At 43.6% G+C, this 26949-nt stretch overlaps 1 protein-coding gene across 1 annotated transcript; it reads left to right on the forward strand.

Annotated features, from left to right (window-relative positions):
- The first annotated feature begins 341 nt into the window (after nucleotides 1-341).
- On the forward strand, nucleotides 342-25253 carry STRA8 (stimulated by retinoic acid 8). Its single transcript, XM_090042805.1, has 9 exons — nucleotides 342-841; nucleotides 2583-2780; nucleotides 5151-5226; nucleotides 6419-6503; nucleotides 6909-7061; nucleotides 16405-16690; nucleotides 18592-18668; nucleotides 20914-21025; nucleotides 24941-25253. The coding sequence occupies exons 1-9, from the start codon at nucleotides 683-685 to the stop codon at nucleotides 25013-25015; spliced, it is 1221 nt and encodes a 406-aa protein (XP_089898931.1). The 5' UTR covers nucleotides 342-682; the 3' UTR covers nucleotides 25016-25253.
- Nucleotides 25254-26949: the final 1696 nt, after the last annotated feature.

Genomic DNA, 26949 nt, shown 5'->3' on the forward strand with positions numbered 1-26949 from the left:
TCAAGAGTAAACTGGATGTTTATCTTGCTGGGATCCTATGACCCCAGCTGACTTCCTGCCCTTTGGGCAGGGGGCTGGACTCGATGATCTTCCGAGGTCCCTTCCAGCCCTGATGTCTATGAAATCTATGACGAGAGATAACAGAATCTGAGCACAACACACTGAGCATAGCCTGGGGATGCCCAGCTACACCTGAAGGCTAATTCCTGGCCCGAACCTCTCTCATTAGCAGCTCAGATGCACTCTCTGCAAACTACAAATCTCAGCATGCAATTCTCCGTGAGGGCGGTCTGCCCGCACTGCATGCTGGGATTTGTAGTCCCCGCACCCCCCCCCCCCCCCCCCCCCCCCCACGGGAATGCAGACTCAGAGCGCGGGCTGCAATGCCGATAGTGCTCCCGCGGGGTTCAGAAGCGCTGTAAGAAGCGAGCGGACAGACGATGCACAGTCCCGGGGCACCACACATTGGCCAGAACCACAGACCGGGGAGGAATTACTCTGGATGAGACAGGGGAGGCACATTCGTGCCTCACTGAGGAGCACTTGAGGTCGCGCTCGCCCCTTCCCACGGCTGCAGACCCCTCCCCCCATCGTTTCCCGCGCTTTTGTTGCTCGCTGTAGCAACAACTGCCGCGCCAACGTTCTACCCCAGTCCCACCTGCCTTCCTATTGGCTGCCGGAGATGCCTCCTGCGCCCCGATTGGCTGCCGACCACGTGCGGCCGGTGTTGCTGGGGTCGCGGGTGCGGCGTGGCTGCTGTGGCTATGGGTGGGAGCGGGGCAGCCAGCCCGGTCGCGCCTGGGAGCTGTGCCTGGGACGAGCCCGAGTGCGGGATGAGGCTGTAACTATAGAGAGCTGTCCCCGGGGGGGCGGAGTGGGGACAACGCGCCAGGGGCAAGGGCTACAGGGAGGGGTGGGGGGCAGAGCCGAGCCCCCCCTTTCTTACCCCCACGGAGCGTGGTCCTGGCACCCTCCTGCTATGCTAGCCTATATACTGGGGCAGGCAGAGCCACCCCGCAGGCCTGGGACATGTTGCTGCTGGAACAATTTGTGCCCTGCTAAGGGCTGGAAAAATCCAAAGAGCAGAAACACTGGCACCCCTCCTTTGCTTCTCTAAGATCTCTCTTTCTAGAGACACAAAGGAGAAGCTGGGGCTTGCTCTAGTGACTCGGTTTTGTTTGGTCTGATTATTATTTTTTCCCCGGTTGTGGAACCCTTGGAGCACAGGCTGACTCCTAATCTCTCCTCCACTGTGGTTTAGAAAGGCCAAAAAGTCAACAAGACTCCACCTCACAAGAGCTGGGAGTGGGAAGGAGACCAGGATCATTTCCCCCCACAAGCAGACATTTAAAAAATCCCATGTCATTCACCACGTACCATCATGTTTTGGTAATATTTTACATTAGAAGAGGGAAGGAAGTTTTCAGGCCCAGGCTGTATAGGAGTATGAAAAGGTGGTGAGGCTTTTACTCTGACAGACCAGAAAATGGAATAATACTGATGGCTCTGGTCTTCATACAGAAAGCAAGCTGTCCTTGATAACCCTTTTGAACCCTATGCAAATTGTGAGATTGAGCCAAGTTCAGATACTTTGTTCATGTTGCCAAGGTAATGGCAGCAAGCATTCCAAGACTCATTTCTGCTGAAGGACATCCACTATCTTCTCACTGTGCTTGTATCTGTTCCTAAATCTATATATTAAAGTCATTAATAGCATCTGGAAAAAATAAAAAATGTAACGTTTGATAAGCATTACACATTCATTTTCATTTATGTGGCATTTGCCATGATTGATACATTCATACAAACTCAGTAATCAAAAACAGTAAACAGATGCAGTCAAATGTGGCTACTATTCCATAATGCAATACCAAACAAGTATACAGATTAGTAATAATTATCTTATGTTTTAATTTGGTAGGTTTCAGTACCTCAACCATGTATGGACACCACCCATGCAGTTCTAAAGTAGCATTATATCTTACTAGTTTAGGGTCTTATCATTCCCTATAGTAACTGCAGCTAGAGCAGTTCTTGGAAACAAGATCACAGTTCTGTTTAACATATTTTAGGTATGTTTCTTCCCTCCTCCCTCACTACTAGCATTTAATTGAAAATGGCATGTAGGTATCTTTAAAAAATCTATTAGTTTCTATGTGTAATATAATTTAATATGGCATCACCATTTAATAAGAAAACATTTATGATGTCACAGAGAGTTCTGACTTCTAGTCATTTAAATGGGGGTTGAAGGCATTGAACCTCTTGCAAGGTTGAGACCCATGTATACCATAGAAAAAGATTGATCACAGCTCTGTGGGGAAAGAAATGATAGATTGCTTACCTGCCTTGGTTGAGTGTGTTTCAAGCCAAATCATCTGCCATTAGTGGTGGATCAAGTATGTATTAATAGTTCATAAGGCAAAGGAGTGAAGATTTTATCCCTTTCATAATTTCCTGAAGGAAGTGAGCTGGATTGCTCTGCCGCACCACACTGGACTTAACTTGTTTATCTGCCCACTGTGTGAGCATTTAAAAGTGCTTTTTTTTTTAATTTAGTAAAACATAATGTTCCATTGCAGCTTTTGATGGAGACATCTGGAGACTGTAGCAGCCCATATGTTAGAGTGACTCCTGGGTTTCTAGCACATCTGCAAGAGTTAGAGCCCCGGGTGGTAAGAAGACGCTTATCTCAGGCACGACACCGGGCAACACTGGCAGGACTCTTTAACAGTCTGCGGGAAACTGTTTATTCTCAGTCAGACAATTTGGCATCAAAGGTACAGAAAATGTATTTGTTTGTGTGCACTTCTCTACACACAGGCACACATCCATATATATACTTTACATGTGTTTGTAGGGGAGATTCATAGCTCTGACCACAGTATTTTTGGGAGATGCCTGTACACATGGCGTTTTATCATGGGAGACTTCCTTGAGCCTTCTCCTTATATGCACATCACTTCAGAACAGGCTAACTGGGGATCTTCTAATGCCAGTGTCAGTAGTTTATCATGTAACTTTTTGCCTGTACATTTTTGATTCTTCATAATGGCAGTATTTTCAAAGCTAATCCCATGATTGAACTGCTTTGACAATGCAGCACTTCAGGACAAAATCAGAACTACTGGGTTATGGTCAGAAACAGTTGTAGGGGAAAGGCAGTTCATTAAGCCTTGCAAATTGGCTTATATCCTGAAGAAAATCTGGAAAGTTAGGTAGAATAAAACATTTGAACAACACTTACTTCATAAAAAAAAGGAAATTTGACACTAAAATGGTATGAAAGAGGAAGGATTTTATTGTGGTCAAGGCAGAGGAACAGGCCTTGAAAGACATGGTTCTATTCCTGATTCTGCCTATGATTCATTTTGCCAAATTACTTGTCACATGTGCTTCTGTTTTCCTGTTCGTCAAATGGAGAGAGTAAAACTTTCTCCAAAGGGACATCATCTTTGTAAAATGCTTTGAGATCCTTGGAGGGAAGTGCTCAAAAAGTGCAAAGTTTGGCCTCTTTTTGTAGCTTGAGATGGTGCTCTTGTTACGTTTTGAGGTACAACTAAAGCTAAAATCATCACTCTCTCAGGAACTAAAAGCCAGCAAATCTAACAAGGCTACCATTCATTTACTATTGCTTTTAGAGCTCTTTGGAGCTCTTGTAAGTCTCATAGATTTTTCCTCATCTTGGAATGACTACTTTGCTATCTTAATACCCCCACTGCTATTTTTATATGCAGTGGAAAGCAGGATTTCTTCAAAAGCTAACACAGAAGTTCTTTCCCAATCCTTCTCTTAGTGTCTGGCTTATGCTTATGTAAAAACCTCAGGTTTACCATATTTTCTCATATATAGTATGCACCTTGATTTTGAAGAGTGAGTAGCAATGATTAGGGAGCCAAGGCTGCTCACAAGCCAGCTGCCAGCCCCCCAAATTGGATGGGATCTGCAGACCTACTTAGTGTACTAGGTCCAGAGCTACATGCCAGATTAGACCTGAATCAGAATCAGGTCCCAGGTCCAACCCAGCATGCTGGTTCCCAGGCCTTGCTTAGTCTGGGACCATGCACTGGCTCTGAAGCCATGGTGCCAGGTCCAATCCAGTATGCAGCCCAAAGTTAGCATATGGTCCTGGACCGGGTCTGATCATACAGTCCCAGAGCCAGCACACAAGTTGGGCGGAGGGGGGGCTCTTGACAGGTCTAGAAATTTGGCAGCAGTGCAGGGAGCCATGGCAGCATTCATTGTCATAGCAACTAAAGCCACGCCCCCTGCCAAATTTACAGAACAGTGAGGACCTCCTTTCCTCACATGTGAATACCCCAATTTTCCCCAGCTGGTTCTGGGAGGAAAGCTTTAGGTTATATATGAAAAAATATGATCTATGTTTCATCTATCTTTAGAAAAGATAGATAATTATGATTGTTCTCTGTAATCATATAAATGTCCAATTCATTCTTGAATCCAGTGTTGGTCTTAGTCCCTGTAACCAAATTCATAGTGCTGTAAACCTGGAATAATTGTATTGTTGGCAGTGAGGTTACTGCAGTTCGGTATCAATATAACTGAGAGAAGGATTTGGCCAAAGAGATCTTGTCTTATAATTCCTACATGATATGATCAAGGAGTTGTTTAGATCTGTAGCCAGAAAACTTCCTGCAAAATTTTAACCACATGCTTTTTAGACATCCAACAACAAATGTTAAGTTCAAGCAGAAGGAACAGTTGCTGGCCAGAGAGAGGGTCAGAGTAAACCTCAAACCTGTATGAGAATACATATTACATATGAATGAAAATTTTTGTTCGCTCTGATTCTTGGGTTTTTCCCCTTTTTTATCTGCATCAGAGTAGCTGGCCACAGAATTGGCTTTAAGGGGTTTTGGAGATAGTTGGTAATCCTTCCTTCCCATGTCCTTGCAACAAGGTATTTAGCAGAATTCACAGCACGATCGCATTGTGAGTGCTTCTTCTGTGACCTCAAACTTGCGGTGGCTGGGTTGTCAACTGTGCGCCTTAGTGCCTCCACCCCCACCACCCCAGTCTCCATAGTTGGTAATAAAAAAAAGAAAAGGTATAAAAACCAACTAAGTGTTAAAATGTGAATCCAGCCAGAATAGAGGAAGATTGGGTCTGTTTTCTTTTTTTATGTTTAGTGTCAGGTTTTGCGTAAGGCTAAGAATTATATCCAGGAGCTGGAGCAAACCTTGGGTACTTTGCTGAAGATGAAAGGTACTGTATGCCAATATTTGCCTGAAACAGCTTCTGTAAACCTACTTGTCATTTATTTGTTAAATAGGGACAGATAGCAAGATGCAGCAAAGTGCCTGAGCTAGTATTAATAACTGGGCCTAGATTTTGCCTTTTCCACCCTCAGAAGAAATCTGCCTGTCATTCCTCCCCAACTCAATTCCTACCTGGGTTCTCCCTTGACTGAGGCTGTGTGAGAGGCCCGTATCAGCAACAAAAATATCTCCTCTCCCACCCCAGCCCCCATTCTCATTTATCTGACCAAAGTATTGGCAGGGCTAGTCCTAGTCTTCACCCATGTATTCCAAGGGCCAGTAGAGGTGCATGGCACATGATTCAGAAATAAAGTTGGGTTCCAGGTTGGAGTGAAGGACTGAAAATAGAGCAAAAAGATTTCCTCACAGAAATGTAGGGCATGAAAACTTTACCTAAAAATTTTCTCCAAGGGAGACAATAAGACATGCTGTACTTTTTTTCTTTTGACCTGGTATGTCTTCCCAGATATTTATCCATTAGGCAGTCCCAACACTCTGAGACATAACTGCTTTTTTCAGGATGAGGATGGCAGGGTGACATTCTTTGAGTACCTGTTACAATCTTCAATCAACTGGCTCAATTTCTGTTGAGTTATGTGAAGTGTCTGGGCATACAGAGCTGCCCCTGCAGTGTTATCAGCCATCTGTCCTCACCCCTCCGAGGATCTAGAGACCAGAATTAGACATTAAATGGTCATTCCTTTGCGTGGCAGTGACTTGACTTGCATGCTGATGATTTAAAGCCATTCCATCCATTTTCATTAAGTTAAACAGGGTCAAAACTCCCTGTAGTTGTCCAACTATTACCACTTAAAAGAAAGAAAAATCATAGAACATTGCATTAACTAGTAGTTGAATGGACTTGAGTTCACTGGTTTTTACCACTGATTAGCAATGTTATCAGTTCACGCACCAGATCAGCATTATAAGGTACCAGTAATTCTAAATTTGCCACATTATCTTGGCTAGGGATCATAAACTCCCCACACAGCAGATGCTTCTCCCAGTATTATTATTATAGTATTGAGAACTCCCTGACATTCAGGTCAAATTGCCATCATTATCCTGTTTGATTGGAACCAAGAGTGAATGCTGCTGAACACTCCACTCTGTGACAGTTATCTTTCTGCTGACAACAGAGTCCTTCAGTGTGGAGGATGGGAACCCATCCAGCTTGGAGGAAGTCAAGGAGGAATATATCAAGTTGTACTTCAGCCATCACAGGTAAGGACTTGCACAAATCAAGAAATGATGCTGATATTTTGTACTTGCTTCTATCCATGTATCTCAAAGTACATTGCAAACATTACCAAATACAGCATCTCTGTCCCTGTGAGGAATACCAAAAATATACAGACATGAAGAGGTTTCAGTTGCCAGAAAAAGCTCCAGATTGGACCCTTATACTCCAGTATATGAAAGTTCCATGCACATTTTTGGTTTTATTCCCAGTTAGTGCTTATGGTTACCTTTCTTTTTCTTCTTCATAGTGCTTCTTTGCAAGGGGTTTCAATTCACTCTGCAAAGGAAAAAGTACCTACTCAGAAAGAAAGAGTGACCACAGTAAGGACCATTTTAACCTAGTTGAGGAAGCTATTCATTTGGCTTCTCCCTATCTTTTCTTTCCAGCTCAGCATCATCCTCTGACACTACAGGTGAAAGTGGTTCCACCATGTGGTATTTGATTCAAGAATATGAAAAAAAGGATGTGGAAGGAGATGGGAAATCCGGACTTATGCAGTCCCCAACCACTTCATCTCCTGACCTGATAGAATTTGAACGGTATGTGCATCTTTATTTGAGACAACATGCAATTCCTTACTAGCACTGTGACTCTGAATCCCAGTAGGCCCTGCACAAGTTATGGTCAGTCCTCCTCAGCCATATGGCAGCTCCGTAGGCACTGACAGAAATGATGTTTTGTCATACAACTAGCCATCTAAAAGTGCTTTACAGCTGTGCCCTGAGAGAAGTGCATGGCTGCAGAGTGCTTTAAAAGTGTCCCATTAAATGCAGAGTGCCTTCATTAACTTCTATCAGTGCACACCAGGAGCATGGCTGGGCTAATGCAGCCCATCCCCAATGTTGTCTTTGTCTTAAGGATTGGGGCGGGGGGGGGGGGTGGAGAGGGAGCTTGGTCTGGGGTTGACCTATATTTGGGGAAGAGGAAGGTGGATTGAGAGGGATCTAGACTGAGCTCCCTTCCCTCCTCCCCTCCTAAAGACAGCACCAGAGCCTGTGGGGTGGGGGGGCAACACTAGGGGAGAGGCTGCAGACATGCAGCTGGCTCCAAAGTGGCACTCGATTTCCTCCCCCACTCCCCCAAACGAACCAACAGAAAATGTTTTTTGGGTTGGGGGGGGGGCTGTAACTCATGATGCTTCCTGTGAAGTGCCATGAGTTACAACAGGGAGGTGCACATTTGTCAGCGCCCCCTGTCACACAAGTTTTGAGGATCCTTCAGCTGCGTGAAAGAGGTATAACATTCTTTCAAGTCTATTAGTGCTGTGGAGCAGGTGTCAGCAACATGTGGTCCATGGGTCAGATCCATCCTACAGTACCTCTGGATCTGGCCCATGGAACCAGTGAGGCTTTGGTGGCATGCCAGCATCAGAGAGCTTTGCCCATGCTGGGGCCAGGCAGCAAGGAGCAGCTGGGGTACACCCATGCCTAGGGTACAGGGAGAAGTGGCAATTCTAGGTCAGAGCAGCAGGCCATCTCAGACCTAAGCTGGGTTGTTCCAGCCTGTGGCTCCAAAACATTGCCAGCTACTTCTCTGGAGTGACTGATGAGCGGCCACTGGTGTGTGTTGAAATGGTCTTTACATTGCAGTATGATCTATTTAATGACAGAAACAGCAGCTTTAAAAGGAGTAGCTACTGGCAGGTTCAGGATCATTGTGTGTTTATGTACCCAGTACGATCTATCCGGATACATGCTCCTGAGTGACTTCTTACCTCTGTGCCCAACAAACTTCTGTTAATACCGTTTTGGTATTTATTATACGTTTTCCCCAAAAGGGGACTATCTTAGGAACAAAAAATGACCACGCTAAATCAGGCACAAGGTCCACTGAGTCCAGTACCTTTCTCCAACAGCAATCAGCACTAGATGCTTCAGAGGAAGATATTGAAACATTACAGGATCAAATTATCTCAAATTTGTGGCTTCTCTCTCCACTAGTAAGAGCTTGGCCAAAGCTGTGAAGCAGGAGAGTCAGCATCGCTTTCAAAAATTGTTTTTGTTATCTGGTTAAATGTTCTGTCTTCTGTTAAACCTTTAAACTTCTGCAGCCTGCTTTTCTCGGCCACATGGTACAGGATGTTTTCTAAGATTTCCTTTTGTCGTTGATACGATTTTCATAAAACCAAGCATGGAGTTGTGCCAGCAGGTGGCAGAAGCCTGCTACTTTTATGCTTATATACTTAACTCCTGTGGAAATCAGACAGAAGGTAATTTGTAAGCAAGAAACATATACAGAACCTCAGAATATGCTGCATAAGTACTTCTGGAGGGAGTAAGCCATTCTTCACCCCCACTACAACATAGTGTGATAAGTGACTAGTGGTTTGCTCTCTCCCAGCCTTACTAATGCACACAAAGCAAGACAAACAGTAGTGTGGGGACTTGCAGTGTTTTCTTGGCAGCTTCATGGCAGACTGCAGTTTCTGCACATTAACTCCCTTTCACAAGTTGATCGCCTTTCTTTCTGACACAGCACAGTAGTGACCTAACCAATAAAAACAAACTCATCCCTTTGGTGACATGTGACAGTGCACCCACTATCTCCAACCAGCACTACAAATGCATCTCTTTTGAAAAGACTTTGTTCCTGTCACTTAGATGGACTGTCAGGAGCTGCAGCGGCAGAAACAGAATACTGTCCCTCATAAAATGCTGCCAGCTTTTACCAGCCCATAAAGACATCAGTGGTTAACCGTTCACGCTTAGACTTTTAACACAGCAGCCTGATACTAGTTCATCCTTTCAGATAAGGATAGCACTGGCTATTCATTATAGTTATCAATGAGACTGAGACCTAATTTGGTGGGCAGTGCACAAAACCATAGTAATCGTCCTTTGTGAACCGCCCCCCAGCAGCTACTTGCGAGTGTTTCAGACCAAATAGTAATTAGTAATTGAACCTGTATAGGTGGGAGATCTGTTAGGGCAAATTCCTGAAAGTTTGTCTCTCTCAGATCTGGGGGGTGGAAAAAAAAACAGATACAGCCTAAGCTAAATAGTAGATAAAGTAATGACTTCTGTTTTATTCAGGGGTGGGCAAAATGTTGCCTGGGGGCCGGATGCAACCCACCAGGCCATTCTATCCAGCCCGCAGGGCTCCTAAAAACTGTAGAACATTAATATTAATCTGCCCTGGGCTGCCTGTCATGCGGCCCGTGATGGCTTGCCGAAACTCAGTAAGCAGCCCTCTGCCCAAAATAATTGCCCACCCCTGGTTTAACTCCTTTATGCAAATAAGTAGTCACTTACAGAAGTGGAAGAGGGCTGTAAAACTGTGGAGTAAAGAGAAGTTCCTAGAAGTAGCTACAAAACAAATAAAGGGGAGTTGAAGTAGATAACCTAATTACATAAAAGAATAAGCTAATTCCAGAGGAAAAGGGTCATTGTTACCTGTGCAGTATAGAGAACTTAGTGGAAGCAGCAGGAAATGGTAAAGCACCATAAGGCTGTTGTTTGTGTTTAGTCCATGGTTTTTACTATTAAGTAAACTTGTTATTTTTTGTTCCCAGACCCATCTTCTGAAGGTGTTCTCTAGCTTTCCCTTAAATACAAGGACAGCAAAGTCAGAAATGGAGTGGTTGTTCTGTGAAAAGTGTTATTCCACTGGAGATAGGGTATTTCTGTCCTTCATCATTTTTCTGTGAGATTTCATTCTGGAGTACATTTCATCTACACAGTTTCCCTGAGGGTATTTGGTGCATTGGATGAGATGTCAATCATAGTACGTGGCATATGTGTAGCATTGTCAGAGCTTGCTTGTTTTCCTTGCAAGGGTGTGCTGACTGTAGTGTTGGTGGATATTTGCTGATAGGTTATTGCATTTGCTATTTAGGCAGGGTTCTGCTGTTCTTAATGATTAGAGTTTGCTTCTGAAGATGAGTTGGGTGAGGCTGGGAAAGAAAGGAGCAGGAGGACTGGGAATATTTCTTTCATGTCCCAGTCTTCTTTATCTATAGGCTGTTTGATGATCTTTGTTATAGGTTCCATTACAGGACAGCATGCGACAGGCATGGGTGCAGAGTCATTGCATCTGTGGTGTAGGGGTTCTTTTATGTTGTAGTGGGTTTGTGTAGGGTATATGGGTGGCTTGTTCAAAAATGTCTGTTTTTCTACTGGAGTGTTTTTGCACTTGCAGGCCAACGTCAATTTTCAGACTGGTGGAGTGGGTGTCATGAGTCTTTTCCTTAGTACAGATGTGGTGATATGTGAGGGCCTCACTATACTTTAGAGCTTGCTTGGTATGTATGGGATGATTCCTAGTTCTGCAGAAGTAAGTGTAGCAGTCTGTGGGTTTTTTGTGCATATTAGTTGGACAGATGCCATTCTGGATGTCACTGCATCTGGAAAGTTGTTAAAGTCAGAATATTCCATATAAAATCCTATTCCATATAAATTCCATATAAAATTGCAAAGCTTGAAGGAACCCTGGAAACAGAACTGTCTCTCAGCTTGAGAATGAGTACCTCTTGGTCTGATGACAGTAAATCTGTTTGGGAGAATCCCAGTCTTCTTGTCCTGCTCTCTCTTTGGTCTTCAGGCCTAGCAAATTTGGGATCGTTCAGGAACCTGTTATATGAAAATACTGTAAAATGATAAAGCCATCTCAGTTCTTGCTAACTGAACAGTGGAACAACCTTGTGATATAGAAGTTGAAGATTAAATACTAATGATCTTGGAAGGGAAGAGCTTTATTTATTTATATTTACAAATCTTGGCTCATTACAATAATCATTTTCTAAAAAATTAAACAGCTTTCAGTTGTTTTCACCTGCAATATGCTTCAGTCAGTCAGGAGACCTGCTTAATGGGGATATCTTCCAAGGAATCATTTTGAGCTCAATAAAACTCAGTAGAATGGCTGCCACTTTTTGGGAGCTGGAACATCTGTTTCATGTTGCTTTGAACTTTGGCTTTTCATTTCAGAAGGCCTAAGATTTAACAGCCCAAATACAAATATAGCTTTGTTCAGAGGTAGCTATTATTATGCCAATGGCAAAACAGGTTTCAAAAGAGAAAAGAGGGTTTGGTGGTTTATTCATTGGATTAAAACATGGGGGCTCTAGGTTGAATTCCCAGCTTTACTACATATTTTCTGTGGGACTTTGTGAAATACCTGTTCTTCTGCCACAGATCCCTGTAAAATGGAGAAAATAATACACCTACACACTTTGTCTTGTAACCTAGATAGTTACATATGCATAATGATACCGTCTTAAGTTCTATCGCTCACTGTTTTTTCCCCACAGCCCCGCCCTGCTTCATTCAATACACAGGCTGGATTGTTCTCACTTAGCGAGCAGCTGATCATAGATTTCATAGACATTAGGGCTAGAAGGGACCTCAGAAGATCATCGAGTCCAGCCCTTTACCCCAGGGGCAGGAAGTCAGCTGGGGTCATAGCTTGAGAGAGTCCAGAGAAGAGCCATGTGCATGATCAGAGGTCAGGAAAACAGACCTTATGATGACAGGCGGAGAGCCATGGGGCCAGTGCATCGGAGCAGACCCGATTAATCAAGTCTGCTGGAGCACAGACATTAATGTCCTCCAGCAGCTTCCAGCGTCCAGTATCAGTGTCTCCATACTGAAAAATGGCGGCACGGCACTTTAATCTAAAGCTCATTCACTGAGTTTTAGTTCAAAACACCCTGCCACCATTTTTCAGTGTGGGGACACTGATACAGGTGATGCTCGAGTGCTTTTAATTAACACAGCTCACTAAGTAAAGCGCCTCCCGGCTCCTGGAGCATGTCTATAAACACCCTGTGTGTGGCATGTAGCAGATCAGGGAGAGAGCAGAGAGCAAAGCAGCAGATATGGCAGGGAGCAGAAAGCACAGCACTGTCTTGGGAAGATGAATGGGATCGGGGTGACATTTGGGGAGACTGCAGGGATTAATTTGTGGCCCACCTGCCAGAAATTTTGGCCCCCCACTGTGCAAGTGCTTCACAAATGTTAATGAGTTTATTTCCAAAACACTCCTGTTGGGGTTGTGGATATTGGAATATTGTCCCCATTTTAAAGATGAGGAACTGAGCAACAGCAGCATTAAAACCAAAGCTTTTCACTTATTTTGGGTGTCCAGTTTGAGATACCCAGGACCTGATTTTTCAGACTCCTTAGCATTGGACCCTAACTGAGGAAATATCAGGTTTTGTTGAATAAATCCTAAAACCACTCGTCACCCACAGAGCAAGTTTTGTACAAGACACTACAGACTTTTTATGGAAACTTAAAAACATAGACCACCTTCCCAGCAACACCCTCCTAGCCACCATGGACATTACCAGCCTATATACCAACATCCCACACCAGGACGGCAACCAAGCATGCCTTACATATCTACAGGAACAAGATTACAACTCAGAATACAGACCCAAAGATATTACTGATCTTATACACTTCATCCTCACACACAACAATTTCACTTTCAATAATCAACACTTCCTCCAGATGATGGGAACAGCTATGGGCACCAAACTGACCCCACAGTATGCCAACCTTTTTATGAGCCACCTGGAAAAAGACTTCCTCAAGAACTGCAACATCAAACCCATATCAATACTTGGGATATATCGATGACATCTTCATCATTTGGACTGAAAACCTACAATCCCTGATTGAGTTTCATCAGAAATTCAACAACCACCATCCCTCCGTCCAACTTTCTCTAGAATAGTCCAGCACCAACGTCTCCTTTTTAGACACAATGATCAGTATCCAGAATGATAAAACACATACGTATCTGCACAGAACCAGCAATCACCCTAAATTCACCCAAAAAGCTGTGATATACAGCCAAGCCCTCAGATGCCACTGAATTTGCACTGAAGAGAACACCCAGGATTACTCACCTCACCATCTTAAAAAGGCTTTCACGCAAAAAGGACACTCCTCCAGAGAGATAGATCGCACGTTTGAAAGAGCCACTCGCATACCACATGAAGAACTGCTGCAGTACAGAAGAAAAACCCCCACAAATTGCACACCGCTGGTTATGACATATCACCCCTCTCTTGAACCTGTACGGAAAATCCTCAAACAATTGCAGCCCTTACTAGAAAGAGACCCTACTCTAAAAAAGATCCCAGAGCCACCGATCCTAGCCTTCAAACAAGCACCGAACCTCACTAACCTCATCACCAGAAGCAAACTTCCTCAAGCCCAGAACACACCAAAAGGATCCAGAGCATGCCATGACAAGAAATGCAAAACCTGCCAACACATCTCCACCACCCCCACAATAACTACACCCCACAACAGAGCCATCAGCATTCTCAGATCTTATAGCTGCACCTCCAAATATGTAATATATCTCATCCAATGCACAAAATGCCCTGATGGAAAATACATAGGAGAGACCAAACAACAACCGTGCACCAAAATGAATGCACACCAGAAATCTATCAAAGACAGGAATACCCAATTACCTGTGGGGGCACATTTCTCACAAGAAAACCACTGTCTGTCTCCCTAATCTCTCAGTCCTGATCCTCAAAGGAAACTTACAAAACACTTCCCAGAGACGAGCCTATGAACTCCACTTCATCAACCACCTGGATACTAAAAATCATGGACTAAATATAGACATTGGATTTATGACACATTATAACCTGCCTGGCATCTAACTCCCTAGGTATCTCTCCACTATTCATCCCCCTTCTCTCTGTTCCCCCCACCCCCAGCCTGTCTCTCACCCATTGACTCCTCAATCTACATTTTTACTAACTGCCTGTCTTGTATACATCATCATACCAGCCCGGCCTCTGGCTTCTTTACTTTTCATTCTGTCCAGGAAGAGCACGCACCAACTGCTGAAACTTCCTTAGCCTGACGAAGGGTTTTGAACCCGAAAGCTTTCTTAATATTTGTTTTCCAACTTTTTAAGTTGGTCTTATAAAAGATATCAGATTCACGCAAAGAACCTTGTCTGCCTTAGCATTGGCTAGCATTTTATGTATTTAGCGCCTTTATGTTTCACTTATAACACGGAATGCTCAGCGCTTTCACACCTCAGACCCCAGGATATCAAATGGGGCATCCAGAAAGTAAGAAAAATACAATTACTGACCAAGTGCAAGAAGTCTGGTGTAAGTGATTTGACAAATCTGACACAGAAATTGCATGGCAGGGACATAAAAAGAATCAGGATCTCCTAGACAGCATTCAGTGGCCTTTGCAAGCAGCCATAGTGTAAGTAGGGGTGGGTGAGCAGGGCATCAGCCCTGTATGCTGGGAGTCTGCACTGTGGTATCAGCAATGTATGTGCACAGACCCCTATTCTCTGGTACTTGGTACCCCTTCACCTACTCCCCTTTCCCCCTCCATGGCCAAAGCACCAAAATTGCTAGTTAAGCCTCTGACAAGGAGACCTTCCCTTCTGTCTTCCAGAAATTCCCTGCCTTGTTCACTACATACCTTCCAGTTTCCACAGGGGATTATCTATTGGTACAAATCATCCAACTTCTGCATCAAAGGAACAAGGGTCCTTAAACAAATCTCCTTCCCTACACTGCTGATTCATTCTGAGCACAGAGGTTCTGTGGAAAATAATAATCTGTGAACATATAATTAAAGGCTGCATTGTAATGCACGTACACAAAGGGCCTTCATTCAAATTGTGGTCAGCCTTAATTCCGGCATTTCCCATCTGTAAAGTGGTGGACTTTGAAGCTTTAATAATGTCCTTTCAGTGGTGTTCACTGTGTGCAATTTGCTAGGTTATATTTTTTTTATATCAGGAAATGGAAAAACAAATCCCATTAGGTTGGCTTCATAGTGACACTGCGTGGATCATCATTACAGCTTGGAAGAAAGTGTGCTGTCATGGGCACACACTTTCTGTTCATTTTCCAAAGCTTTATCCTTTTTAGCATGTCACCATCAGACCTCTCAGGCTCCATTTATTAGGCTCATCCCATTCTTAATGTCATTTCCAAGTAAATCCTAGTTTCACTCCCACACACTGCCAGTCCCAGTCTCCTTGCCCTGCTCTCCCTGTTCAAGTAGTGCTGGTTCTCTCCTGTTCTCTGGCTTCTTATCAGATTTTTTCCTTCCTTCATTACTTTTTTCCCCCACTCCACTAGTATTTGGTCCCAGTCTTCTTACTCAGCCAACCCCAGGCTTGCCTTTCTACCAGCTTAGTCTCTCTCCTGTTTCCTTCTCCAAATCCCAGCAGAGCCTACAGCAGCCCAAAGTTTCAGTTGCAGGGAGAATTCTGTGTATACCCAGACAGGAGTATATTGGGTGTGGATAAAACCTGTGGTGTATTTAGCTGCTAAGGTCTAAGAAGTCTCTACTGAGCATGTATGAAGTGTGATTTTTCAAAAACGTGGCCAGATTTGGCTGTTTTCCCACAGAAATGGCAAAAAGCACATCCAATTCACCACATTTCAAATAACCACTCCAAAGAGAGGGGCATTAGAGACTCCTAAAGAAAGGGGTTACAGTTTAACATAGGTACAATAACATGCTTTTGGGGGGTTCCCCCATAACCATGTTCTCAGAAACAGCTGAACCTTTTGAGTTAATTAAAATGGCTAAAAATCAAATACAATTTAAAAATAAATAAAATTAAAGCCTATATGCGTTTCAACCTCAGGAAGACACCTAGCGTAGGAAATTTCATTCCAAAAGGTTACAGGCTTGGCAGACTTATAAGCAATTGGAAACAGGGACTTACAATGGGGAGTATAGAGCAGCTTTAATGGTGGGCAGTGCCAACCATCCCGTCTGTAATAATAACTATACAAGGTCCCTGAGGGAGTCAGTGGCATTGTGGAGATTATAAACTAAAACTTAGTTCCCAGTCCCTTGCTGCTCTAACATTGCACCACTGCATCACAAGCTGCCTTTTAGAGATCCCTCCTTTCATTTATTGCAGGTACCTGTATTTCTATAAACAGACAGTGGACCTGCTGGTTGAGAATGGGATTGTGTGCACCGAAGAGGTCACTCTCCCTGTGGTCTCAACAGCTATTTCCCACCTATGGCAGGAACTTACGGAAGAAAGGAAAGAAAGCGTCTTGCAGTACTGTAGTCAGAGACAGCATGTCCTCCCAGATGCCAGGGCCCAGTGTTCTGAGCCTGTGTGCACTGAAGGCAGCGTGAGGGACAGCACAGCTAACAGCCAGGAAGCCAGTGGTTCATCAGTATCCACACCAGAGGAAGTAAGTAGCACTTAATAACAGAGACTTCTCACTTCACAAGCCACAGGCCTCAAGAAAGCTGATATCTTTTGTCAACTGTGAATCTGTTCCAGAGGAATCACATTATTATAAGAAACCATTTCCCACTCATTGGAATACAGCACTGCAGTAAACATTTGCCGTGAATTCTCCCACTCTGCAGTAGATCCATAACATTGTGGTTGCCAGTTGCTTTGTCTTGATAGACTGTCTCAGCACATGCAGGTGAGAGCAGCATTGTTGATCTGCAGTGCAGTGAGGAACCTGCCTGTAGGAAACATTTAGCTTTGCTCTAACACAGGCAGGGTAAGGCAAGGAAGGCATACAAGTACCATTCTACATATTCTGCAGGAAGCACAGCTTAGCTTGACTCAAGGATCACTGTTCAGATGGCTATGGCTCTTTTCTAATAGCACGTTTAAAGAGAAATACAAAGGACAATTGCTGTAGGCCCTTCCCCAGTTCTAGTGATAATCAGAAGTTCTGCTGATATTGCCAGCTGCATGCCTGCAGACATACCTCAGCAGAGGTGGGCAGTCAGGACAGTTATACATGTACCTTTTAGTTCACAGATCCACCACTTCGGAGCAGACTGGATTAATCAAGTCTGATCTGCATGGGAGCTGACGCGCACTGCGCTGCACTGCTTGCAGTTGTATAAGTGGTGAAATGCGTGTCAGCGCAGAGAAAATGGCAGTGGTACGATTTTGAACTAAAGCACCTCCAAGGTGTTTTCGTTCAAAAGTGCACTGCCGCCATTTTCTTATTGCTGACATGCATTTTGCCACTTACACAACTGCAAGAGTCACAGTGCCAGGCGCTTGCACACGTAAAAATGCCCACAGTAACTAGGTAGCATCAGAAATTTGTTGGTTAAAGCAGGGGTTCCCAACCGCTGGGCCATGGCCCAGTACCGGGCCGCAAAGGGTTGGCTGCCGATCCACAGGAGGGTTGACTGCCAGACCAGAAGACCGTAAGTAACCGGCATACTGCAGACCAGCAGCCAACCCTTTTTTATACCAAGTATAAAATTTTATACCAAGTATACTGGTCTGCAGTTTGCCAATCTGCCGCCACTTTCAGGCTATGGTTTGCCAGTCCACAGTCACTTCCAATCCATGGTTTTGCAGTCCACAGCATAAAAACGTTGGGAACCACTGGGTTAAAGGAAAGGTAATTCATTGTAAGCATTTGCTGAATTGTCAGTGAGTTGAACAATTAACTGCTCAGAGCAAGATTGGGTAACTTCACTGGGTGTTTTTATTCCCCTCTAACACGTCCATATATTGTAGTGACAAGGATCACGTTTCCTTTTAAGTCGCAAGGAAATTAAACCCGTCTAATTTCTAACCGATCTACTTACAGATTTGCGTTGGAACATGACATATATATTAGCTTCTGGCACTAGGAGTAACAGGAACTAATTAGATTAATGGCCTTATGCAACTGGAACTTAGAACACCAGATCTCCATTGCAACTAAAACTTCAGCCTGAATAGCAGTGTGTGGGACTGCTTGGTACAGCCAAGATCCTTAGCTGGATATGTCAATAACAGCTAACTGAAAAGTCTGGGAAAGCCACGTATAATCCCTGCCTTGCACTGATGCTTTTGGAGATGGTTGGCTAAAATCAAATTCTCAGAAACTGAGAAGAGTCCTGATGGAACTGAGCCCAAACTCCTGTTCTAGCTGTGTAGTAAGGACCATGACTTGTGTTTTTCAGAGGCAGAAATAATTATGGATCCAAGCTAGCTATAAACATACCTGGCAAAGAGGGAAGAAAGAATTCCCACATTTTAAATACTTAATTATCAAAAATTATAGATTGAGTAACACTGTAAAATGCCTAATAGATTTAACATCTCAAATGTTTTCTTTCCTAGGTACTATTTGAAGATGCATTTGATGTTGCTGCTGGGTTTCTTGACAGAAATGAGATGCAGACAATGTCCAGTCTAGGGTAAGTATAAACAAACCCAGTCTACTATCCAGCACTTGATTTTTCTGATGTTAAAGCAACATCCATATCTGTGTCCTAATTCCAAACCTCTTTTCACATGTTAATTGGCAACAGTTGCAAACCATTGAAATATATTGATAGTATATGTTAGAAGATGCCCTCACCTAACCGTCCATTTTGCCTACTGTCCTGTGTCACACAGTGGCAAAGCACAGATGCCAAAAGGCAGAGTGAACAGGATATGATGAGGGTTTTTCTCCTGCTCCTCTCCTGGTTGCAGCCACCAGCATTTAAGGTCTAAGATATTCTTATTCCGTGGCTGGTCTGGGATTTTCTGTTCTTGCATGTTGCTTTTTCAATAAATAAATTCTCCAAAAATTTAGAGGATCATTTGAACATACCAGCTCCGATTCTCTCTTATACCACCACTCAGTGTTACACTACCAAAGCAGTGTGAATGAAAACAAGGGGATTTAGATCATTAACTCAATTGTATAATAATGTTGAATTAAAAGAAAGCCATCAGTTGTGGCTTAACTGATACACATTTAAGATTAGGGAAACATTCCATGTTATGGCCCTAATTGAGTGGTTCTCAGCCTGGATGCCACGGTACCCTGGAAAGCCATGAGCTTTTTTTCAAGGGAGCCATACTGTTGCCACTGCCACCTAAAATGTTTTTTTCAGCAGGAGGGGCACACAGGGCCAGACAGGGAAGCAGCAGCAGTAGGAGTGGGTACTCCTGCCTGCATTAGGTTTCGTTCCCCTCCCTTTCCTGCTCCACTTTGCTCCCTTATTGACCAATAGTTTGTAACACAAGCAGCAGGACACAGAGGGACTCTGAGTGAAGGGTACAACCACATTCAGCTTCTGTAAAACTCTCATTTTCTATTTACAAACTGCAGACAATGGGGGAGGGGAGGAGAGCAAAGAAGAGAGAAGAGCAAAACCTAATACAGATTGCTTTGTGGCAAGAGCAATCGCTCTTGCCGCAGCATGTCCCCACCCAGCCCTGTTTGTCACTCCTGGAAAGAAGCACATGGTTCTCATTAAGGTGTTATCAAATTCACTAAAATTACGGAGAGGTGCCTTGAGTTACACCATGATCTAGAAGGTGGTTTTCCAAACTAGTATGATGTCAAGTTTGTACTAGCTTGCTTACTTGGCAGGGAAAACACCATGTATCTGGGTCCATGAAGATAGTTTTCCTTAAGCGTTCCCAGCGATAACTGTTCTTCTGGCATGGTTTAGTACCTGCTGAGGTACTGGGGCTTAATGCCCACTTTATGGAAATGGGAGGCTCCTCCCTAGCTTGCTTCTGCAGCCTTGTTGCTGAGAGCAGGCAAAACCTGGGGGCATGCAAACCCCAAGCCTCCAGGCTTGGACCTGCACATGGAATGCCTGCCAAAAGACTTTGGAAATATCTGAAGCCCCTGGTGGGGGTGGAGAATGTTTGCTGATTGTAGGGCCACTTATGGTTCTGGACTGACTCATGGATTTGGACTCAATTCGGCTTGGAACACAAAACATTTCTTTAAAAAAAAAAATTAAAAGTTTGAAAACCACTGCCCTAGTCTTTAATACGTGAACACTCAAGTTCAAAACCAGGTTTAAGCCAGAAGTCAAACTATATTCCAATGCAGGGTTGATACAAGTCCATTCCCTCCACCCAGATCAGAATTTAAGACAGTTGGGTCTTTATTGTCACTTGATTTAAAATTAAGGGGCAACAGCAGAACTTTATGGGAAATCAGGAAAAATTGTGGGCATGGCTTACAGGCTCAAGGTGTATTTGCAAAGCCTTTGATGGAAGCCAGTCTCCGCATGCCCACATAGTGACTACTGACATTCTGAGGCATTTTCTTGGCCACATAAAGTGGTCTCATTTAACATAAGAAATCAAAGGAGTTCATATGAATAAGGGCAACGAATGCATCTAAACACCCCAGCTGCAAGACAACTGGATCCTTACTGGTACATGCTTTCTTTATACTGTCCCCTAGAGCAGTAGGATCAAATCTGTCACATCTCTCTGAATTTCTTTGCTGTGATAACTGTTCCTTATGTTATACTAATGTGTTCCTATCATTTGTTGAGTAATATTCTCCACTGTTCAGTTGTTTTTCTGAACCGGTATTTTTTTTGTGGGGGGGAGGGCAGGGGGGAGTGTTGAGAGAGAGAGAAAAAGTGAGCAAGAAGAGGGAGGAGATAGGATATTTAATATCATTTCCGTGTCTGTTTTCAGTTCAGCCTTCTCAGGCTGCACCTCAGAAAATCCAGAGGATATCCACCAACTCTACTTGCAGATCATTGGGTTCTTAAAAGGTCTTTTCTTTGTGAATACGCCATTTCCCCAGGTAAGGCTCATCAGTGTGCTCGTTATGGAGGAAACAGCATAGTCTTATGCATATCAAAGCAGTATTTCCAGGTAATGGACCTTTGCTCATATTTCACAGGGTCATCCCAGTCTTACGCTCCATTCTTTCATTCCTTCCATTCAGAGGTGCTTGAGACTGCCATGTAGAAGACAAGATTCAGGGTTGGATGTTTTTAATACCTTAAATCACAAAATCTGCTATGGGTAAAGCAGGGGGACCACAGTGGCCAACACCTGCTGCTGCAAAGGTTGTTAAAATATGCTCAAGAGATCCAAGGAAAAAGGCCACACCCCTACTTACAGAGGAAGGCAAAAACAGTCTGTACGAATCAGACTGTGGGGTAAAATTCCTTCCCAAATATGGCTATCAGTCTGACCCTGAGCAGTGGCGCAAGACCCTTTAGCCAGGAATCTCTGGGTTTATATCCCAGCAGGAGCACCGCACCCAAGTCAAAACCCTCCAGCTTTGACTGCAGCCAACACGCAGTGCTTCTGGGGAAAGCGAGAAAAAAACCCAACCCTGACATAGCAGCAGGAGGGAAAAATATTCTTTTCCAGTCCTATGTGGCAACCAGCAAAGTCTAGAAACATGGGAAATACCCAGAGCAGAACATAGGCGTAGCTACTCGTAGATCAGAGGTTCTCAAACTGTAGTCCACAGACCTGGACTGCAAGCTCCATTCAGGTGGTTTGCAGAAAGGTTACAGAACAATTGAGAATATCTGTACTTGTAAGGTAAGACTACTGATATTAAAATATGAGTTGTGTGCTTTGATTTGTAGAACAAAAAAAAATTTATTAAAGGGGTCCACTGAGACCCTCAGCAATTTTCAAGTGGTCTGCGAAAAAAAAGTTTGAGAACCACTGTCCTAGATCATCCCTAACCAATGCTTACCCAACCTCTTAATCTCCTCTAATGATGGAGATTTCACAGCTTCTTAGGCAGTCTAGTCCACTGCCTCACTGTTCTAACAGCAATCACACGAGCTGATTGAGCAGCTCCAGTGCATTTTACCTACCCATCAACTATATTCACTAACTATGGATGTCAGATTTGCCTCCATGGTATCCCCAGCATGAAACTGATCTCTTCAGGCAGAAGTTAAAAACTATCCAAAAGACCTGAGTTGTCCTGTTTGAAGCCCACACTTGGAGGCCTAGTGGACAGACAGTCATTTAGAGAGAGGTTCCCCACCCCCAGCCCTAGTCTTAGTGTCCAAGAGAGAGATTGGATGAGCCTCAGGTTGGAGAATTTGCATAGGACAGGGACCACCCAAAAGAGAGATGTCTTAGCAACGTCCTGTGTTTGTGCTTGAGTTCAGATGCACCTCCAGGATAGTTGCTGCTACCCTGCTTCCTACTGCTCACCTAACTCGTTCCTAGTTTCTGATCATCCGCAAGAACAAGGATTAAGGATGGTGGCTAAGAATAAAGAGCTGCAACTAAAATGGATTGTTTTCATGTACTTGCATGAGCTTTCTGTTTGCATCAGGTAGTCACGGTGTTCTTTCTCCTTCATTTCCTCAGCACAGTGATGAGCTGTTACAATGTGTGTGGTTTTTTTGTCACAAGTCCATCTTGCAGCTCTCAGACCACAGAACCCAGCAGGGACAAGAGGGGACTGGGAAAGGTGGAGGGAGGGGTGAGTCAGTGAAGTCATGACAAGACAAAGAACATGAACTAGAATTGGAACAAGAATGAGAATGGCAAAACATTGCATAGCATAAATGTAAAGAAAGTTAAGGAATAATGTATGAGAAGGCAGCTCTGGGGCACAATGTTGTCCAGCTGAAGGATTCCTCAAGTTTAACCCCAAACCTTGTGTGCAGTTCTGCGCATGAATCCCAGGCAGTGTGATGAGAGATGGTCCAGGGAAGCTTGCTAGGATTCATAGAGCATGGGGCATCAATAAGCAAAATGCACGAGGCATCCATTTTAATTTAGGTTATTACAATAAACTACATCTAGGAGACGATACCGTGAACCAGAGTGAAAGGTTGTGGGGTTTTTTTGGATTTGTTTGCATATTGTTTTGTTTTGCTCTTGGTTTTTTGGGGAAGGGGGCAGTTTGGGAACAGAGATAGAGTCCCAATGAACAGCAGACACTGAAAGTGTCTATACTGTAGGTAGAGCTGCCTGAGCTAACTTTTAGCAAGTTCACTTAGGTAACCAGTAGCAATCAAGCTATAGCAGTATGCCCTGCAAAACCACCAGGGGCAAATTAGCTTGCTGGATTCCATTTTTCCATGGCTAGATTGCCACATGTACCTGAACTAGCTAATTTAAAGCTAACTCAGCCATATCTTAATTACATTGCAGTTACTGCTGTGACAGCAGCATTGACTCTTCCTCCTCTGTAGCACAGCACCTCTTGCAAGTTCTCCACTAACTGTGGCATGTAGTGACCAACATTAGCAGTACAAATGGTAAAAAACATCCCAGGATGAGCAAGTGTCCTGCAGGTTCATGCATGCAAGTCGAAGAAAATGCAGCAACGGTGGGGTGGGATTGCGGATGGCCCTGTAAAATCAAGGTATGCAGTTTATAGCCAACCAAACCCTACAACACAGCCCATCGTTGCCTGTCCCTCTTTGTCCGTGGGATAAATGCAGGGCTGATAAGATTTATCATTGGCCACTTCATATCAACTAGTTCCATTTCCACTCCTCTCAGGACACAACATTAAATTATTTCAGGAGATGCACATTTAGAATTTTACAGTTACAGACACAGTAAGCGCAGCTGCTTTTGAGAAGTTGCTGATCTGGATCTGAGATGTTGAAACATTGGTCTCCCCACTTCAGAAAATACTTGCAAGACCACAATGCAGAAAAAGAAAAAGCAGTATTTAGACAAGGAAGGAGAAGAAAGGACCCCGGCCTGAAACAGAAAGGGAAAATTGACGTTGCGTGATAGGAAAATATTTCCAAAAGCGAAGTCGGGCAGGTATTTAACCTGTCCAGAACTGCTGATGTCTTCAGGCCACACAGTAAAAGGTGCTCAACAGCAGATGAGATGAAGCATTAATATAGATCCAGGGCAGAATTTTCAAAAGGATGAAAGCGAAAGCCAGCTGGAGATGGGCAAACCTGCGTAGATGCTTCTGTAAATGCCACTGTGCAGCTATTCACACATTTTGGATGACTAAATATTTTACAAAATCCAGTTTTAGGAGTCTAGAATCACTTTAAAAGTAAATGGGACTTAAGTAAATAGCTTGTTTTTGAAAAGAGGACTAGGGCACATTTACATCTTCACTGATTGCCAGCCTCTGGCTTCTTTACTGTTCATTCCATCCAGGAAAAGCACACCCCAACTGCAGAGGCTCTCTCAGCCTGACAAAGTTTTTAAACCCGAAAGCTTGCTAAAAAAAATGTTTTTCCAACTATTTAAGTTGGTCTAATAAAAGATATCAGATTCACCCAAAGAACCTTGTCATATATTACTTATGCACTTTTAAAAGTGTTATCTGTGGTCTAAAGAAACTTGCATTGGGAGGCTCATCCCTGAGCCTTTCAATTCTTAAGAGTTGCTCACTGTCCCCAAGTCAGTCAAAGAGTATGGAAAGTAAGGCACAAACCTGCAACTTTGAAATCAAAAGGACTTGAGATCACACAGTAACTTGCAGGATATGCCTATACTGTGTCCCTAAGAAATGAACCTGCTCCCATTGTACATCAGTGACAACTCTAAATGAGTTACATTAGAACATGACAGAATCCTATGTTCTTAGGAGTTAGTTAAAACAGGGAGCCCTTCTTCAGACAACCCTTGCCATTGTCCTTGACTGTTAAGTACCTAGGATTTACAAAAAAGGGAAGGGTGCATCTGTTGAAGTTTGTGGGTGCTGATCAACCAGAATTCGAATAAAAACACAGCCCACTCTGTTTTGCAGGGAGAGTCTGTTCAGTTTGATTATGAGACTGTGATGCTGAGGTGCACAGAGACCTTTGATGACGAAGATTTGTAAATAAAGTGTCTCCATTGACTAGAACAACAGAAGCATTGCTTGATGCCCCTGGTCACCGCCTCCACTCCAGACGGATACTTCAGTGCATGGATGGAGAACCCCTCAATGTGATTTGTTACTGTTGACCTCTCTTTTCCTCATCAGTGCTTTTGTGCATCAGTTAATTGTTCAGTTTAAATGTTCCATGTTACAGATATTTATAAAGTTCTAATAAAGATAATTTTTGTCTAGTACTGTCTATGTTTACCTTGGCTATTCTTTGATAAAATGACCTGTGCTCTGTTTTGTATTTCATCATCAATGCGGCATTAGGCAGGACACTTGCTTTACATCTCTAGGATTGTTCCCACAAGCAAAATTTATTACAGGTACCAAACAAATATTCATCCTATATACAAAAAGTGGCTGTTTTATTGGCACTGATCTAATATATCAGACTGACTTGCCGTCTATTTTTCTATTCATATTTGTTGAGTATGAAGCAAGCAGGGACTATTAGATCATATTGTCTGACTTTCTATCACAGGCCAATAAATCTTAGCCAGTTACTCTGGTATACAGACTTGTAACCTGTTTGGTGAGCATACATCATGCAGTCTTAATCTGAAGAGATGGAAGCACATTTGTGGGCTAGCATGGTTAATCACCTTCACAGTTAAAAACATGGGTCTGTCTTCCCATTTGGATTTATCTTGCTTCAGCTTCCAGCCATTGGCTTTTTTGGGGGCAGGGGGTTGCCTTTCCTGCCAAATTAGAAAGGGCTTTAATGTCTGCATTCTCTCCCCATTATAACCATGTCACCCCTCAAGCGTCTTCAGCGTTGATAAGCTAAAAAGGTGGGGCTCATTACATTGCTCACTGTTGAGCATTTCTTTTCTAGAGTTCTCAAAACAGTCTTAATGACCATTTTCTTCGCTGTTTCCAATATTTCAGTATCCTTTTAAAATGCAGAAATAAAGTTTAAGCAGAAACAAATGCTACAGATAGTGGAAGTTATGATTAATGAGGTTCAGTCTACACTGCACTACAAAGCTGCATATGCTGTGTCAGCTCTGAGATGTCAGTAGATCATACCTATACCCAACATAGTTATGCCAGCAAAGTCCCTGCCCTACTGCCCCCGTGACGCCTAGAGGCAACTATGCAGAAAGACGACAGTTTCTGGTAGCTTAGTTACTCTCATTCCCAGAGGTAGTATGGTTGGTTACATGCACCACCAAGAAAATCCTATTCTACTGTGACACACCTCATCTTCACTGCAGGGCACTGCCACTGTACCTACACTACAGCAACAACAGCTGCATAACATTGACCAGCCCTGAGAAATCTGGGCTGTTTTTTAACAAAATGAGACCAACCATATGACTAAATCTCTCCTACTCAGTGAATCAGTGATAATGTGGAACAGTCTGTCTAACCTTTGCCTTTCCTGGAAAATACTTTTTCCAAAATACCAAAGAAATGTTTTGTACTTTTGTGCTGGGCAGACAAGTGGTTCCAGTGAGATGGGTATTACTTTATTTTACATGTAAACTGAGGCATACTGTAGTTAAGTAACCTTACCCACAGCACACAGTTGGAGCAAGAAAAAAAAAAATCAATGCCAACTGCAACTAAGATGTGGGGAGAGGTGGGCATGCTAGAAGGGAGGGGCAGGCTACAACAAGATCTGGACAGGTTACAGGGGTGGGTGGATGAGACTAGGATGGGATTCAATACTGACAAGTGCAGAGTACCGCACCTGGGGAGAAAGAACTAGCAGCACACCTACAGGCCGGGGAACTCCCTTCTCATCAGCAAAGAGGCAGAAGGGGATCTTGGAGTCATTGTTGATTCCAAGATGAACATGGGCCAGCAGTGTGGGGATGCAGTCAGGAAGGCTAACCGCACCTTGTCATGTATCCACAGATGCATCTCAAGCAGGTCCAAGGAGG

Source organism: Crocodylus siamensis, chromosome 4, assembly GCF_052110815.1.
Source record: "Crocodylus siamensis isolate JL-2025a chromosome 4, ASM5211081v1, whole genome shotgun sequence".
Taxonomy (NCBI): Eukaryota; Metazoa; Chordata; order Crocodylia; family Crocodylidae; genus Crocodylus; species Crocodylus siamensis.